The following is an 18,005-nucleotide window of genomic DNA, read 5'->3' on the forward strand; positions in this document are numbered from 1 at the left end:
CCCAGAAATGCTGTGGAACATCATAATGGCTCCAGTCCTGAGAAGGCCACAGGGAGCATTGGTGTTGCTGGAACCCCACTAAGGAACAGGAGTGTCACTTTTAAACTTCTCTTTGACAGGCTGAAAGTGCAGACTGTGCAATTGTCAAAACAACAAACTTTGGTCTCACATATCTTAGAGAAACCACGGTGGAACGAGGGTTTAGCCTTAGCTCATTTGCCATTCCCCCTCTGAGGCCCAACATGCAGACCGTCCATAGATGTGACTTTTGCCCTCTTATTTTAAATAGGCTTATTCTGTACTTCCACACAAACCAGGGTTACAGTTACTTGGGTTTGAGCAATGGAAGATAATGCTGTATGAAACTGAGGTACAACACTACAGCTGTACAGAGAGACATTCAAAGAGCAGATTGAGCTTCCCATAGCTTTTTAACTTTCCGGAGAAGCAAAATTCCAAATCTCTGCTGAATACCATAGGCATATTATGAACTAGTTTTTAATTGAAAAAGAGCTCCCATAGCATAAATGGCCAAGGTGACTTAGATTTTAATCAGCATTAGCTTGAGACATGATAGTTCTTTAAAAGCCTCATAATGCTACACAGCAATTATAGAAGCTGTACACTGTGTTCTTATGAAACAGACAACATAATGTCAATGCCCTTCTTCCTCCCACCACTTCCTTCTTAGATAAGTGACTCGTCCAAGCCATTCTCAGAATTCAATTAAAAATGAAGGCTATTTAGTTTGCCTTATCTTGTCCCACATATTCAGAGAAGAAGAAATCAAAATTTTAAGAACAGGACTTTCCCTGCTCTTTCCTCAACTGAGACAAAACACATGCACTGATATCTGCCCAAAAGTAACTTTAGAAAGATTTTCCTACAGTAACTCAAATAGAAAGTTAGGAAATGGGGTTATGTAGGATTAAATTATACTGAAAGTTGTTCCACCCTGCCAACATAATTCTGAGATTCTAAACTGTCTTTTATGCTTTGCTTCATTAAAATTAGTCAAGGGGTGTTGTAGAACTAGATCTGCATCATTCAGAGAAAGCCCAGAGAGGCTATAGAGAAAGCCCTGAAGGGATGCAGAGAAATCCTTGAAAGGATGAAGAGACAGCCCTTAAAGGACGCTCAGTGATTTGCAGTGGTTGTGGGGAACATGGGTTGGATCCTTGAGATCCTGAAAGTCAGTCACTGGTCATAGTTAAGAAGCTTTAAACAGCTGGCAGTGCTCAGTGATGGACTCAGCTAATGAAACATCTTTCCAAGGCTTTCCCCTCTTTAGCTCAGCACAGTTCCAGCACCCCTCCACTACACTGCCATGGCATAAAACAGTATGGGTCACAGATTCGTGACATTCCCTCTTCAAGCAAAAGATACTGTTTTGGAATATACCTGAGAGAGGCCACTGTGGCTCTCCTGCACCTGAGGGAATGTGAGGAAGAAACATGGGGAGGATGCTGCAGCAAACAGTGGCAGGGCTGAAATCACAGCTCACCACTTGGTGGATCAGCTCAAATAACCACTACAAATAACTCCCAGTAAATTGTCAAAACACTTGGCTGGTTTTCACTTTTAGGACTTGGAATCAAACAGAGTTGAAATCAACCACAGTTCTAGAAAAGGAAGAAATCAATATGTGATGAAGTGTAAGTGAAAAATAAAGCAAAATTATGGTGTAGCACAGGGCACAGTAAGTGGCTCCCCTTTTCAATTAGCAAATGAGAGACTGCTGCCCTCACTTGTCCTCCTATAGTGTTTGGTAACCTTCCTGAAGTTTTATTCTTTTGAATCTCATTCACCAGAATTAATAATTTTTAAACTTTTGTCATTTAACTTTATGATTTTGCAATAGTTCCCTTTGTGGATAACCAAAGAAGAAAGTATAAAGGTGGTAAAAATATCATTTTACAAAGGAGAAAATACCTTGTATCATAGGTTATGGATCTGATATGAGCATTAGGAACTTCTAGTCCCTGTTATTACATAGATCTTGCATATAAAAAAGGCCCTAAAATTTAGCTAAATAGGGTTGTTGCATTTAACAATGAACTCAGAATTCTGCACAAACCAGAATCTCACTGTTGAGGGGTACATTTTATCTAAATGTTAAGACAGACCTTAGCAAAATCAAACACTGAATGCCACTGAAGCTTCTGAGACTTATGTTTTTTGGAAAGCAGTGGTTAACTCCAGTCTTGAAGTTAAAGAAATTTAAGGAAATATGAGTTCAGGAAAAAAACCATCATTTTCCCTAAAGTAAGAGGTTATTTGGATGGGCTCTGGAATACCCTTTGCACTAACAAACTGTTTTGAATTCTTTCAATTAAATGCTGACATGTCTGGATTTAGAGTCTAAACTTCCTTCTAGGAGGAGATGTTTTTATTTGTGTTCTATAGAGTGCATAACAAGTTCAGAACTAAAGAAACAGAGCAGCAGCTACAGTAGATATTTATATTTGCTCTGTCCTAACGTGACACTTCATCTTCCAGTCTGAACTTGCATTTTGGGTTATTTGATTTAAAGTTATTTTAAATAGCTTTGTAAAAGCGACTCTCTTTAGACAGTGCCCTTATGGACATGTGATATAATTTAAAGATATTAATTCAAGTAGAAGGAACTTTAAACCTAGGGAGTGAGGGCACTGATTGCTGTTGTGCCGTGTACAGTGATATTTGTGTTGCAAGACAATTCACTCAAGTTTTTTATATGGTATTTTGCCCCTATGACATAAATTTAGACCCAGCATTAACAAAAAAGTGGTCATTTTCAAAGAGAAACATGACAGATACTTTTCAGATACCTGTATCTTTCCCATCATTTACCCTTTAATTCATGGTCTAAGGTTTTCACAAAGAAACTATAATTTGTTATGGGAGGTGCCAGGCAGCAAAGGGTCTAAACTGTAGCAAGAAAGATTTGGGTTTGGCATTAGGAAAAAAATTCTAACACTATGGCTATATAAACACTGCAATAATTTGCTAATGGAGGTTGTGAAATCTTCATCAATGAAATGTTTTCAGCAGAGGTGAGGAAAACATCTGCAGGAACAACACGGACTTTGCCAGTTCCTCAGGAAGGGAGATGAAAAAATGGGATACAGTCATAGGTGTTCCTTTTCAGTTCTGCTTTTTCAAGGATTGTTAAAAAGAGACCAGAAAATGTACCTGCTTACGGAATTTCATCCAGGTGCAAGTTATGGGTGCTGTTCCTACCACCTTGGCAAACAATTCCACTGATTCACCTGCACGAACTTTTCTGTCTTCTGGGAACTGAGTAATCTGAGGAGGAGCAGCTGAAGGGAAAAAATAAAATAAATAAAATATCAATTTAAATGACTATAAGCTTTCTTAAATTTCAAAACACATACATTTCTCAGCTAAACTGTTTCAGAGCAGCATTTGAAATCCAGATTAGCAGTTACCTGTTGCTTGCAATGAAAAAAATTCAGTGGATTTGTTAAATCTAGGAGAGTGAAGCAATAACAATTTATCCATCCAAAGTTTGCTCATGCAAAACCAAGGTACAGACATCCAAAACACAAAAATATTGGCACCTACCACCAATTCCAAATATACACTTTATGAAATTTTGTTGTGTGTTTTTCAGAAAATATTTTTCTTTTGAGTTTTGCATTTTTGAAGTATGGCTTCAGCTGCCTTCTTATCAATTTGCATGTGCTGAGGGGGTCTGCAAACCTGCTCCCTGATGTCATCAACAGAATTCAGAAAATTTAAGACTCAAGATCTGCCTATGAGGATTCTGGCTTCAGTAGCCAGATAAACATTATGTGGCACAGAAACATCATGACAGACAAGGAAGGAAATTGATGTCTTTTTCCATCATGCTAAATTTTGCCATGAGCAATGATGGATCTTTTTGTTTGTGTATCACAGTGCTTCTTTTAAATCTTGCAGTCCCATTCATTCCTCTCTATTCCTAAATCAGGCATTCCTCCTCCTCCTCTTGTCTCTCACTGCCTGAGTAACAATAGATGGCAGAACATCTCCTGCTAACAGTGCTCCTTCCTGGCTCTCATCTGTGCAGCTGAGCTGTCAGATCCCTGGTAGCTGCTCAGCACAGATGGCAGAAATATCATAGGCTGGACAACTCCAAGGTGAAACCTATACTGTTGCTTATAAAATCTGCATGATAAAAAAATTATTCTTCTGTTTGTGTTGGAGAGGAAGGGGGCAGACTGGAGGACATATTGACAGAAATTATAAGGGGCATTCTCTAATATTACAATGACCTCAATGCCAAATGTAACATTCTTTACAAAGCACAGGGCTACTGGGCATGAAAAAGTTGATTTATTTTCCTTTTCAAAGTAATTAAAACAAAATGGATTTCCCCCCACTTTAGACCTGACCTTTTAAAAGTGTTCTTCTTTTGAAAATATCTGAAGGAAACTAGGCTGAGGTGTGTATCTGGCATAGAAAGCAGCTTGAACAGTTTAAAAGACTGATGAAGTTTTAAGACACTGAAAACAGACTCCTATAGAGAAAATTTCCTTGTAACGTTAAATATAGATAGCTTTGCCTTGGAGACTGCAAATGCACAAAGAGGTTACCATAATGCCAGTGATGAAGAAGTGTAGAATCTATCACCTTCTCTGTGGTAGCTACTCATGCAGAAGATTCTGTGATACACAGAAAAATTTCTTTCACAGATAGCCAAGGTGTGTTGTGGATATGCAAAAGGGCATAAGTTAAACACTACTGACACTTTGTAGAATCTTGGTATAGTTCATCTGAGTAACTCTTTGGATGCTCATAATTTAATTCTTAGTACAGTGTAAACAAATTTGACTTACCTACCATTTAATCACATATGCAAACAAACTTAGCAGGCAAACAGCTGCATAGGTAAATGTGGGTGATGTGCAACAAATTACCTGCTTTTGGAGGAGTCTTTGGAGCTGGTTTCTTCTTCACTGTTGCTTCACCTAGTTAAAAAAAAAAAACAAAACAACAAACAATAAACCATGTGAATTCAAAGGTGAGCTTTGGAAGGTACCAGACTAGCCACAAACATCCTTACCAATGCTTTGTTGGCACTTAAAAATATAATATGTTCTTCCAGCATATTAAATTAAAGAATTAAAAAGATCTTTAAAACCCATTTTTATTATCCTGGAAGATCCTCAGAATATTCACAGTTGAAGCTGAAACTTTTAAAAGAATCAAATAAATCTTCTACCTTCTCCCATGACCTGTCATCATCCATTCCTTATAGCAGTTTAACAGGTGAAAACACTGGGCCAAGACCCATCTCATACTGAATTACTGCTCAGATTTCAGCATAATCAATGGTGAATGATCTCAGTTAAAGGTAGGGTAGTTAACACTATGTGCTGCTTTTCATACCACTTGTGAGCTGGCAAAGAAACAGTGGTATACCAAAAGTAAATATTAGCACCACCCCTCTTCCTCATCCTCTTCCTTAAGCAGGGACAACATTTTGCTGTATTCTCAAAAGAAAAGGTCACAGCTACAAAACATGGCTTAGAACTTGAAATCTGGATCCATAAATTTTTAGAAGACAATGTTCTACAAATTGTGCAGGGTAAGTAGAACAGTAGAGAAGACATAGGTAGAAAGTGGCTATTAACTATTTTTAACAAAACAAGAACTAGAGGCCACTCAATTAAATTACCAGAAAACAGGCATAAGAGAATCACCAAGTTAAATATAACATCCATAATCTATCTTCACAAACAAGTAATGTTTTACAATACAGAAACATAAACGGGTTCAAAAGGACAAATTCATAGGAGTTATGTATAGTGGTGGCCATTAAATGCAAATCTGGATGCCTTCAAACCACTGAACTCCAGAAGGGAAGGAGTTCATTCCTTTTACAGCACTCTCTTTTTGCCTGCTGTTCTAAGCCTCCTGGTCAGAGAATGGTCTCTGCTGTGAAAGAACATTTCTTATTTTCTTATGCTCAACCAGGCAGCATGATTGAAGTAGTCTGGCTTTTAAGATGTTAATGCCTCCAAAGGAAGCTGCATGTACTAAGTGCTTTAGAGTATCTGGCAGATTATACAGAGGTGCCTAGTGATAGTCATAACAGATGCAAAAGTTTTGAAATTTTGGGTCTTTTCTTTTCTTTTCTTTTCTTTTCTTTTCTTTTCTTTTCTTTTCTTTTCTTTTCTTTTCTTTTCTTTTCTTTTCTTTTCTTTTCTTTTCTTTTCTTTTCTTTTCTTTTCTTTTCCTCTTTTTTCTTTCTTTTCTTTTCAAATCAGAAAGACATTGACCAGAAAAATTCCCCCCTGATTTCACCAAACCAATAAAAGCAGGTATCCAATTTTAAGCCTTTTGGTTGCAGCAAATTACAAGCTGTGCATGGTACCCTGGAACACATCATGTGATGCTCCATGAAACTCGGGAGCCATGAGTTGCAAAACCACTGTGGGAGTCTAATGCTATAGCTCAAATAACAGACTGATTTTTAGAGGAACTGGAGATAGTACATGATGTGGTATAGGATACGAAAAATCAAATTACTTTAAAAAAAAATCTAATGGCTTAACTGTCAACAGCAGTGTATATTCAGTTCATTCTGATGAACTTTATGCAGTGAATACAGAAAAGTTTTTTCCATATTGTTTCCATTTCTTAGTAATTTTTCCTAAAAGTATGCTTGGCTTGTATATGCTCTGAATTTATTGATTTTGTAGCAACCAGAAACACAAAAATGGAGGGGTAGGATATTCTCACAGCAGTTATGGCTGAGACAAAAAAGAATAGTTGGATATCTCCCAATGAAGCCTTTCTTTCTTTGACAGCTGCCAAACCAACAGAACTAGTTAAAGGTAAATTTAGGTAAATGCTTGTGAGGTGTTTATCCCAGTATTACTGGATTACCAGGGTGTAAGCAAGGTATCTGTCCTGCCATATCTTCCATGGGGACTTAACCCTCTTTAAACTGAGGCCTTCAAAAAGCAGAACTGCTCATTAAAAGGACACATCACTTTTTGGGCCAACAACAGAGTGACACGTACCCTGGCTGCTGTGGTGAGTGACAGCAAATGCATTTCTACATCCTTTTTCCTGCCTGACTTGTACAAGCAAGGCAGCAAGTGGTGTTCTCAGAGCAGCTTTCCTCTTTGTCATGGTGTGGTCACACCCTGAGCTGAGACTCTTATTTCAGGATGGAGCCATATTATGCAGATGAAACTATGTACATGATCAGATGCCAGCTGGAAGGCCAGTAGAGTCTGGCCTCTCATCTGCTCTTAAACATCCTTGTTAATGGAAATAACCCATTAGTTACTCATTAGATGCATAACCCCATTTAAACTCACTCAGTTATATGATTTAGAAACATGTAAAGATGTTTGTTTGTGTGTGTGCTGCATTTGACATCAGATTTTCTGCTTTTCTCTAAACTGAAATGAAGTAGCTGTTGGGTCTGTTCTCAGAGCTGCAATGGCTTTTAATACAAGCTACAATGACAGGAATTTGATTGCTTCCACACTCCATTAAGCCTGACATGAGCAAAGAGCAAGGATGAAGAAAAAGCACCATTTGTCAAGTGCTACCTTGGCAGATACTGTTGCTATTTTTCAGGAAAAAAGCGCAAATCCATGAATCCAGTATGATTTTCACTCAAAGATCACCCCTTGGCCTACGTTGTGTACTAGTTCCAGTACCTTAGTTAATAGGCAAGGTGCAGGCATACTGGAACAACTATGCTTAAGCCAGTTTAAAAGACTCCTACCTCAGTGAAGAATTCCATAGTAGCAAAGCAGAGAACAGGAACTCATCACTTCATTCAACTAGGGCACTGCTTTTTATATGCAAGTACAGTATTTTTTTTTTTTAATTTTAGTTTTTACCCACCACGACACTATATTCTCTTAACTGAGGATATACAGACTGTTACTGGACTTCATCAAACCATGTAGACTGCCAAGGGTTGCTGGAAGGTCTGGCTGAATATCCTGTTTTGCAGACATAAATAGCCCTGAGTAGAAATAAAAGGCTGGGGCAGGGTGGAAGGGGATGAGTACAAGGACAGGCCTCTGGCTCTGTGTAGCTGTCTTCTTTGGCTAATAGAATATACTCCACTGCTCTTAGATCTTCCTTAAGAATACCAGCTCATCTTACGCATCTCTTTGAAATGCAACTTTTTTTTTTTTTTCAAAGGCTTCTGGAGACAGCTAGCAAAAAAAAAAAAAGGCGAATAAGATTACTCTAAGTTGACAAGGTCAAATGATTGTTTTCCTTAAAATATTTGAGCCTCTTGGAAATGTTCGTTCAAGTCTATTTCTGCTGCATTTTTTTTCTTAAAGATGATTTGTCTTTCTTTTGGTATTTACATTGAAATGGGCTAATGCTGAAAAACAGCCTGGAAGTAAAAGGTCTAATATTTCCCCCTTAAATGAATCTGCCCTCTAGAAACAGCATAAACATTACAAGGCAGGTTTGCCTCTTACAGAGCTTGCTTTTGAGTAGGGGGACCTAAAGAAAAAGGGGAAAAACCCCAAACAGGCTGGTAGCTGCCAGGCATTTGGTTGTGCTCTTCCTTTCCCTGATGGTGTGGTTGTGAGAGCAGATATGCTCAGAAGCCTCCGTCTTTCTTTTCTGCTTCCCTTTTTTGGAATTTTACTAAAAATAGGAATAGCCCTCCCCTGAAATGGCTCTCTGCACAACTTGCTTTCATAAAGCATGAAGTAAAACTCTTAGGATCTGAAAAGAAATCAGTGCTCAAGATAGTTATTTCCAACCAATAAATAATTCCTACTGTCTTCCCTGAGGGACATGCCTAAAATTATGTGCTTGTCTTCTGTAGTGATGGATTTCAGCACCTGGTAAACAAGTACAGCTAATACCTAACTCCATTGACATAAGGAACAAGACCTATCCCTGCTTCTGTCTGCTTGTGGAACAGCCTCATTTTAGCTCAGGTGAGCAGAAGGGTTAATAACACTCTCATACTACAGGCATAGAAAACCATTTTCCTCTCATGCAAAACTTGTCAAGATTTCATCTTCCTAAGGGATCTAAATTGTTTTTTTCCAGCATTTTCAGAGTTCAAGAGCAACTGAAAAAAGAAGTCATGTCTGTAATGTGCCAGACACCATGTTAAGAATATTTATGGAAAATTTATGGAAAGCCCATATTTAACTATCTTCTCCTTCCTCCCCATCTCACTTGGATCCTTCAGGCTTGTGGGATGTGGGATCATGAGGTCTCCCTCTCCCTCATGTAAATGAATCCCAGTGTAACCTCCTTCAGATCCTTCTGGGGATAAATACTCAGGTCTGAATCAAAAGTGGCTGTTTTCTGTCAACCTTCACCGCTGCCTGCTTTGCCAGAAATCATGGAATGACTGAGAGCTAGAAGTACAGAAAAAAATTAAACATTTCGCCTTGTGGTCAAAGTAATCAATTATTTTGTTCTATCCTTGCTTCTGTCACAGACTTAGCTGATGGTACAAAAAACTCACTACGGATTTTAGCACAGATAAGATGAAATGGGAGAAAAATGATAGCTACAATTGTAGCGGAAAAAGACAACACATCATTACCTACCAGTTTATTCATACAGTTATGAACCTGTGCTAATTGCTAGAAAGGAAAATGAGAGATGTAATGCTCTGAACTCCAGCAGGTTGAAAACTTCATCAGGGTTTGGAAGTTTACAGTTTCACTTCATTGCATCCCAAAGAGCAAATTTCTTATAATGTTTCCAAATAACTGTTTAGTATCTAAACACAATAAAACAGAAAGCAACTCTGTTTAAATTTGATGACAAGCAGAAATTAGAGAACTTAATTCCACGCAAGTCAGTTATTTGTGTTTGTGTGCTTCACAACAGTTTTTTAAAGCTTTTATTTTCTTTTTCATTAAAAACAACTGTCATTTTGTTGCAACATCCCATATTTAGTTTCTAAATCATGCAGAGATTTTCCTCTAATTGAGAAATATACAGCCTCTGCCTTCTGAAAACAAAAATAAAACCCAGGAAATACTCACTTTTGTATTCTAGTCACGAGAGAGCTAGTATATACCAGCACACTCAGAGCTTCAATAATATCATCTGATACAGTGAAAATAACACAGTATTTGAAAACAGCTCAGCTGAAGGAATAAACAATCCCATAGCAGTTTAGTAACACAGTTCTTGAGCAACTTCTACAATTAAAGCAAATCTGAGGAGCACAGAAAACATCCAGTACGAAATAGAGCTCACAAACCCAGGCCATGTAAAAGGCTCTAAAGAGCTCTGGTAGGAGCAAGACAGCAAGGTTTAGTTTCTTAAGTATAAGTTTAATTTGCACCTTTTTTATATCCTGGGAGAACATCTACAATTAGACACTAAAAAGCTGTGCCCCAGTGTGTAGGGATAGGAATCTAAGGTAGGTTACTATCCTGCTACCCAGTCTGTTCCATAGGAAAACACTGCCAGGTCATCTGGACATTCAGGAGCTCTAAATGGTTTCAGTGGGAAAAGCTAGGTGCTATATGCTTATGGGCATTAATTAGCCAATGGATTTATGTCTGTTTTATAGATAAGAAACTTAATGCTTCTATTATATGCCTCAGATGTGCAATTTCTAGTCAACTGCTTAACTGGAAATTAGTGAAGCATGACACCTCTTCAGTTCAAGGCCACATTGCAAAAACTATTCATTTTTCTCTGCATAAACAGACAATAAACATTTCTGTCTACTTCTGTCAGCATACAGATATGTAGGATGGACTCCATGAAATACACATGGAAAAAACTGTTCTGTGCCAATATTAACTCAGAAAATGTCAGTAAGATGAGAGCTGTAAAGTAACTTGGCAGAGATTCAAAATGCATGCCCAGCATTAGAGAAACTGCTGAAAGGGGAACTCAAGAGAAGGGATTTGGACAACAAAATAGTGTTTCTCATTTTATACATATGTTAACAGATCTATTTTTCATCTGTGGAAGCAACCAACCTTCAGTCACCAGGTTAAATCTTGCACTGCCTTTTTAACTCAGCCCATCTTGGCTGTTGAGCCTTGTGGCACAGCTATTCACCCTTGGACCCCCAAGCCTCAGGAATGAAGGCAGCACCTTTCATAATTTAGAGTTTCAGAGAAATCCTGTTTAGGCCTTAAAAATAGCTAATGGCAATTTGACTTACACATACTAAGAGCAGAATTTTCAGCTTAGGAAAGAAGATCAATTTTTCCTTGAAAATTTTGGTTAGAGGCTTCTCTGACAATGGATTTCATATTATTCCACCACACTAAGTACTTGCACTCACTGTGTAGAAAACATCTTGGATCTCACAACAACCAGGAGTGGAGCAGCATGAGCCTTCTGGGAAATGAATGGGACTGAGGGAACTGGCTTGGACAGCCTCATTGACCCTCAAGAGCATCTCAGACTATCCCAGCGACCAAAGAGGTCAGCAGCAGCCACAGATCACAGCTGCTACCCAGCACCCACATTTCTGCAATTATAAGAACATCTCTGACCAGAAGAGTAACTTCCTTAGTAATTGAGTTCTTCACTTAGGAAGAGGTAAGTTTTACACTTGTCAATCTGTCATGAAATGAAGATTTTGAAACATTTCATATTAATCTCTGCCCAGTTTCATATTATTTTCATAGAATGGAAATCAATAGAAAACTTGAAACATTAACTGATGTAGTTATAAATTAACTAAATTTAACACATCAAATTTGATGTTTTAATAACATTTTCTTTAAAATGGTGCTTGTAAAGTTGGATTCTCTGACAAGATTGTTAAGTGAAGAGTAAATAACAGAACTGCACGCTAATCACTTGGCCACAGACTCATAATTTTTCCATGGAGATTAACACTTAGAATTCTCCCTACTATGGACAAGAATATATTAACATAATAAGGGGTCCTGTCTAGCATATTTACTTTTATGGTGCATTGTTCCATATATGTCACTACTCAGCCTTGCATTCAAGTACCAATAATGTTAAACCTTCAGATCTGGGAAGGTAACAGTGAAACCTGCCAGAGGATTTCATCTGGACAGTGTCAGTGGTGACATTTCATTAATAACCATCAGCAAGAGAATACAGCCATCTAATCAAAAATATGTTTTACATGAAATGTTTTGTATAGTAACATATATAAAAGATTTCTATCAGCAAGCTACCAAATACTGCTAAATAACCTGCAGGTGTGTAGATGAAGTTGTTTTCTTTGATGTAACTTTATTTTTAACTGAGTTGATTTGTGAAATCAAACTCTATGCTGGGTCAGCCCTTCAATGTATGTGGTCTGACTATGAGAACAGTGGGTTTAAGATGTATTATTCAGATGAGGGAATCCAGGATATCCTGTTAGCTTTTCATAACAATGATTGTGACAGGTGATAATTGCCATTTCTTAATATTTACTGGAAGTAGTGCTGTGAATTAGCCCTACAAAAAACTCTGGGCGTTTCTTTCCAAACACTTCAATCCAATGCTTAGATTTATGAGGATTATTTTCTAAAGCATTATTTTTTTTTTCTTAGTAGCCATAAGTGGGTTACAGTTTCTTCCTACTATAGTAAAGGTATGTTGCACGCTCAGCCACGGTGAAGTTTAAAAAATAGAATGTGACTGCTGTAATACTCCTTTTTCATCAGCAAATCTTGAAAATAGCCTTTGAGAAAGAGTGCTTTTGGAAAGCTCATGTTTTATGTAAACTACTGTTATTCCACTTTAAAAAAATGCATACTATCTTCAATACTGCATGCAAACTAATTTTGAGACTGAGCTATCAAGAAAGCTGGGTTCTAGACCTGCAAACAAATCTGCCTCATCTTGGGCTAATTCCTTCTGTTTTAGTCCTCTGCTTAAGACACATTGAGGACAACAAAATATTTGCAAGTGGGGAATAGTAATATATTTTTTTTAAAGGAATATTAATTTGTAAACATTCAAGTCTTTATTTACTCTTAAAAATCTCAAGCAGCACTTTGATTTTTCCAGTCTGTTGCGACAAAAACATTTGTTTAATAGACACTGAAGATTTTGCAAGTAGCTTTGGTAATTGAAGTAAGCAATTCCCTTTAAGCTTAATTTGAAGTAAGCTCTAATTTCAAAGGGAACTGGGTGCCTAAATTCCTCCACAGCAGTTTCAAAGCTTTCTAGAGAAATGCTCAAGTGGTGAGAATTTTTGGCTTAGTGTTTCTGCTACAGGGCTGTGTCAAGCCAGGAGACCCTTACATTACCCACTGATTGTTCTGGCATGGCACAGAGTATGCAGCATGATAAATAATGAAAGGGTCCAATTTTCCACTGCCTCTTTGAAGAAACATAACACTTTCTTACTCTAACTCAGTAACATTTGACATCCACTGAGCAGACCCAAATGACAAAGCCCAAGTCAGTGCAGTCAGGAAAGAATGAAGCAGTTCCAGAAGTGCCCTTCCCCTCTTCTCCCTTCTACTTCACCCAGATTCAAAGGTGAATCTGTTTCTTATTCTCAGAAAGAGTATTATTTATTCTATTTATCCTTAGAGGGTGTAGTGGTTTTGGTTGCATAACTATTTCTAAATTCTGGTGACACAATATTAATTCTAAGCAAAAGGAAATACATTGTAATTTTTGTAATTTGCCAGCATGGGAGCAATCTTTCTGCAGTAAACACTGCAAGCATCCATTCAGAGATGGTGTTAATCACTGAATGACACACAACTTCCTTCACAATGCTCTTCTTATTCTACACCAGAATCCAGTATGTATTGCATACCAAAGGAAGCACTGCACCAAATTCTGCTTACTATTAGATTTCTCCGGCTTACAAACCTGAAGCTTCCAGTAATTAAATAACATTGTCAGAATGAACAGCCAAATCACCTGAGTCAGCAACTATTTTCAGCATGAGACAAATCCTGCAAGTTAACATACTGACAACATTAACTCTTTTCCACAAAAAGAAATGTATTGATCATTTCTTTCAGGAACCTAAAGTTAATTACTTCCCTTAAAGTTTCTACTAGGGCAAAAAAACCCCAAGGATCTCTTGTAATTTATCTGAAGGGAGAAAAAGATGACATAGTTAACCATGAAATTTGACTTGCACTTCTTTACAGAACATGGAAAATAGGGATCATTTCCCTGAAAAGAATTTCTAAAAAGTACAGAGTATATAGTCTCTCTATCCCATAGAGCATATAGTGCTGTGAATTAATTCACTACTCAAAATTCAGAATTTATTCATTATTAATTCTAATCACATTATTCGGAATTTTTGTTCTCTCTTTCTTCAATACCAATATGTACACCCTACTTGCCATTAGGACTGTTAGTAACTTGATGTGGCAACAAAGACCAGAAAAGATTAGAGTAAAAATATATCTCTTTACAAGACTGGGACATCTTTATTCACAGTTATTCTCTATTACCCTTCTTTTCAAGAGATATACAGTAAAGCTAGGCAAATATTTGACTTGTAAAGCCCATTCTCTTTCAGCAAGGGACCTTTACAGTCTCTACATCTGATAAGAATTTCAGTGTAGATTGGAACTGTGTAGTACACTGGATCTGTTTTGTATATTTTGCCCCCGACAAACATACAAATTAAAACTTATTTCAGAAGACAAATACATTCCTCAGAGACTCAGATGTTAAAAAACCACCTGTGAAATCTCTGCTGCCAAATCCCTTTAAAATTAAATATGTATTTTTCAAAGCTTTTCCAAAAACTCTTTCAAAGCCCAGTTTCTTAATATTCGCTCTGGTTACCTTGATGTTTACTGTGCAGCAGGAAAGATGTTTTAAAGATATTTTGAAAAAAAGAGCTTATGAAAAATTCAAGGATTTGAAACACTGAAATAATATGCCGAGTAGAAAAATCATTCCCCATTATTTCAACCTCCTTTCCCCAAATATTTCTGCAGCCAGAATTGGTAGCTTCTGTTTTGCTATCTATTTTAATTTCCACTAAAACCAGAAGCAAAAGAAGCAGGATGTGGATCAGGTCATAGATATCCATATTTAGACTTAGTTCCCGACTCACACTTTCTCCTGGGAAAGCTGCAATTGATAATACTGCTGGGAGGATCAGAGGAAATGTGTGTGTTGTGTGCATAGAAAACACAATTCAAAACACTGTTTCATGGACATTTAAAGGGCTTAAAAATTTTATTTTCTAACGATGTTCAATAACAAAATAATTGTTCTTGTTATTATTTATTAATATTTATTTATTAATAAATAATAATTATTTATGTTATTATTTATTATAATTTATGCATTATTTATGTTATTATTGAAGCTCAGGTGTAGAGGTGGAGCATGTCAGTATGACTTTTCCCACATCCCCAAAGAGAAGCTGAAGAGAGAGTTACAATGCTCAGCCAACAGCTCAGAAATAGCTGTAGCCCAGGGCATAGTTTTATGTAAGTCACATTTCCAGAAGCACAATTATTACCTGTGATCATCAATCAGTATAAAACTGCTCTGAGTCCTGCTGAAAGCAGCTGAAAATGTTCTTGCTGGAAGACCAGATTAGAGTTTATTTGGGTTTTATTTTTTCAGAGAGCTGGATAAAATATTTCATGTTTCTATTAAACCAAATCTTTACATCTTTTTAGAAACTCACATGGTGGACATCTTAGACAAACAATTTTCAAAGCCCAGTTTTGATTTAAGAGATATTTGTATTCCTTTATTTCATAAGTAGTAAGGGTGTTAGGAATTCCTAAACTGACATTATTGTGCTGCCTTTACAATTTAAAATTTTCTCTTAACCAAATGCATATATGCTGAGTAGCAAACATGGGAATTTATAGCTATTATTTCAGAAACTATTAAAAGCAAATTAAGCATTTAGACTTAAAACAAAGAATGCAACATTTGCAAAACCACTCTCCACGGTCATGCCAAAAAAGGGCAGATAATTCTACAGGGCATTTCAGCCAAGATGTTTTTGCCTACCAATAGTAAAACTTCATATTGTCTACACAGGGCACAACAGAAATTGAAGCAAACTACTCGCGTATTTATGTGCTCTTTGAGAGGCAGCCAAAACTAAATCGGTGTCCCAAGTTTATTGCACCATGATGAAAAACACAGAGTGGAGTGGGTGAGGTCTGAACTCACAGTCTGGGCTCTTACTTCTAATCCCCACATGGCAAAAACTCATTTCATATGACTTAAGTGCAAGAGCTAAAGAAACAGCCCAGGCTTCTGATACTGATGTCTGCAAACAGAAGGGAATGACCAAAGAATTCCAAAGCACTCTTTTGTTTCTGCTGAAAAGAAAGCAAATCAAATCACAGTCACTTACTCTCTGTTGGCAGCACTGGGGGAAGCGTGGTCTTAGGCTTCTTGGTCTTCTTGTCAGTAGGCTTTGAGGTCTTTGAGGCATCTGCAATCAAAACAAACAATAAAATACAAATCCTATTTGAAAATCAATAATAAAAAACCAGTCTAATAAAAGGTTTATTTTGGATCTTTCTGCAAAGTTAGAGGAAATTGCTGCTCTTTAGACTTTTAAGAAGAATTTTCTCCACAGATTTGCTGGAGACTGTCACATTCTGAAAGGAAGAGGGAGCAGAGAGGGAAAATCCCTCCACAAAAGCAGCTGCACTAAGAACCCAAGTAAGCATCTAGATAAGAGGTCTCATCTAAGCTGATAGGTATTTTAGCTGAATAGACCAAGTACAGTGTGTTCAAAGCTGTGCTGGGCAGTGCTGAGAAAAGGGAAACAAAGCTGTATCAAAATATAATTTCATTCAAAAGAATCTCTTGCCATGTAATTCTTCTATTCCATTGTCTATGTGATCAACTGATTAACACATTTTGAAAAGTAACATTTCCTCCATCTGTCTAAATATTTCCAAGAAGATAATATTGGCCATTTGTTTATTCCTAAATAGAAACAGCAAAAGGGACACCACAGGACTGAATTTTGATGGATTGTAGTATTTTCAGAACTGCACAGCTCTTACCCTGAAACTGCTCATCACTGCAGGCTACACCAACAGCTAGGAATCAATAAAGCACCCTTACACCTGTATGCCACATGACATATAAACAAAAGGTGTGACTTTTTTTAAGGCTATTCTAAGCTGAGCATGATCACAGGGCTGGAGTACCTCTCCTGTGAAGACAAGCTGAGAGCCCTGGGGCAGTTCAGCCTGAAGAGGGCTTTGGGGAGACCTTAGAGGCCCTTCCAGTACCTAAATTAGCTCCAAGAGACCTGGGGAGAGACTTTTCACAAGGATCTGTAGTGCCACATCCAGCAGGAATGGCTATAAACTGAAGGAGGAAAAGTTTAGATTAGATATTAGAAACAAAATCTTTACTGTCAAGGTCATGAGGCAGTGGCACAGGTTGCCCAAAGAGATTGTGGAATTCCCATCCCTGGGACAAGACCAGACTGGATGGGGCATTAAGCAACCTGATCTGTGGGAAGGAGGCCCTGGCCATGGTAAGGATTGGAAAAAAATTGGTCTTTAAGATCCCATCCAAAACAAACCATTCTAGGATTCTATGACCTAAAATGCAAATCCTAACAAGCTCTGCTTGTTAGATTGTTTGATCCTGACATTTATCTTTGGAAGAAAGATTATGGTTATAGATTATGATCTCACTCTTGTGAGTGAGAGAGCTGTTAGCTACAGAGAAAAAGATTATATAAATGTTATGGAAACAGCTATTTTAGTCACCTTCTGCTAGGTGTCAGTGTGTGAAAATTCATCTAAGTTTCCTAAAAAGTTAACAGATGTAGAGAGAATCTCATAGTAAATAATTTAGAGCAGGAGGCTGTACGAGAGTTCAGACACTCAGATTCTGCAGATCTACCAAATGAAGTCAATCATTCCTCCAATCTTGAGACCCTGATGTCAAAAGAAGTATAATGACTACAGTTACTTAGTTTAAAAATCAGCATCTGGGATCCTGACAGTGGACTGAAGAAGGGAGAAATCTGAACTCTTGTTTTAGAACACAATTCTAATTTAAAAATAACAGTCATCCCCTCTGCCAGTGTCAGACATGGGATATCAAATGGCGTCTTTCCTAAATAG

General features: G+C 37.4%; 1 protein-coding gene across 3 annotated transcripts in view; it reads right to left on the reverse strand.

Moving 5' to 3' along the window:
* The window catches only part of MYLK (myosin light chain kinase), a 196,753-nt gene that overhangs the window by 42,053 nt on the left and 136,695 nt on the right, over positions 1-18,005 (reverse strand). For 2 of the 3 annotated variants that reach the window (XM_062498729.1, XM_062498731.1), the window contains exons 18-20: positions 16,262-16,342; positions 4,905-4,955; positions 3,175-3,302 (exon numbers count right to left, since the gene is read on the reverse strand). In XM_062498729.1, coding sequence (XP_062354713.1) covers positions 3,175-3,302; positions 4,905-4,955; positions 16,262-16,342 — 260 coding nt within the window. Of the gene's footprint in view, positions 1-3,174; positions 3,303-4,904; positions 4,956-13,267; positions 13,271-16,261; positions 16,343-18,005 lie in introns of all 3 variants that reach the window. The other variant, XM_062498730.1, reaches the window with a different exon arrangement.

The sequence above is a fragment of the Cinclus cinclus genome, chromosome 9 (genome assembly GCF_963662255.1).
Source record: "Cinclus cinclus chromosome 9, bCinCin1.1, whole genome shotgun sequence".
Classification (NCBI taxonomy): Eukaryota; Metazoa; Chordata; class Aves; order Passeriformes; family Cinclidae; genus Cinclus; species Cinclus cinclus.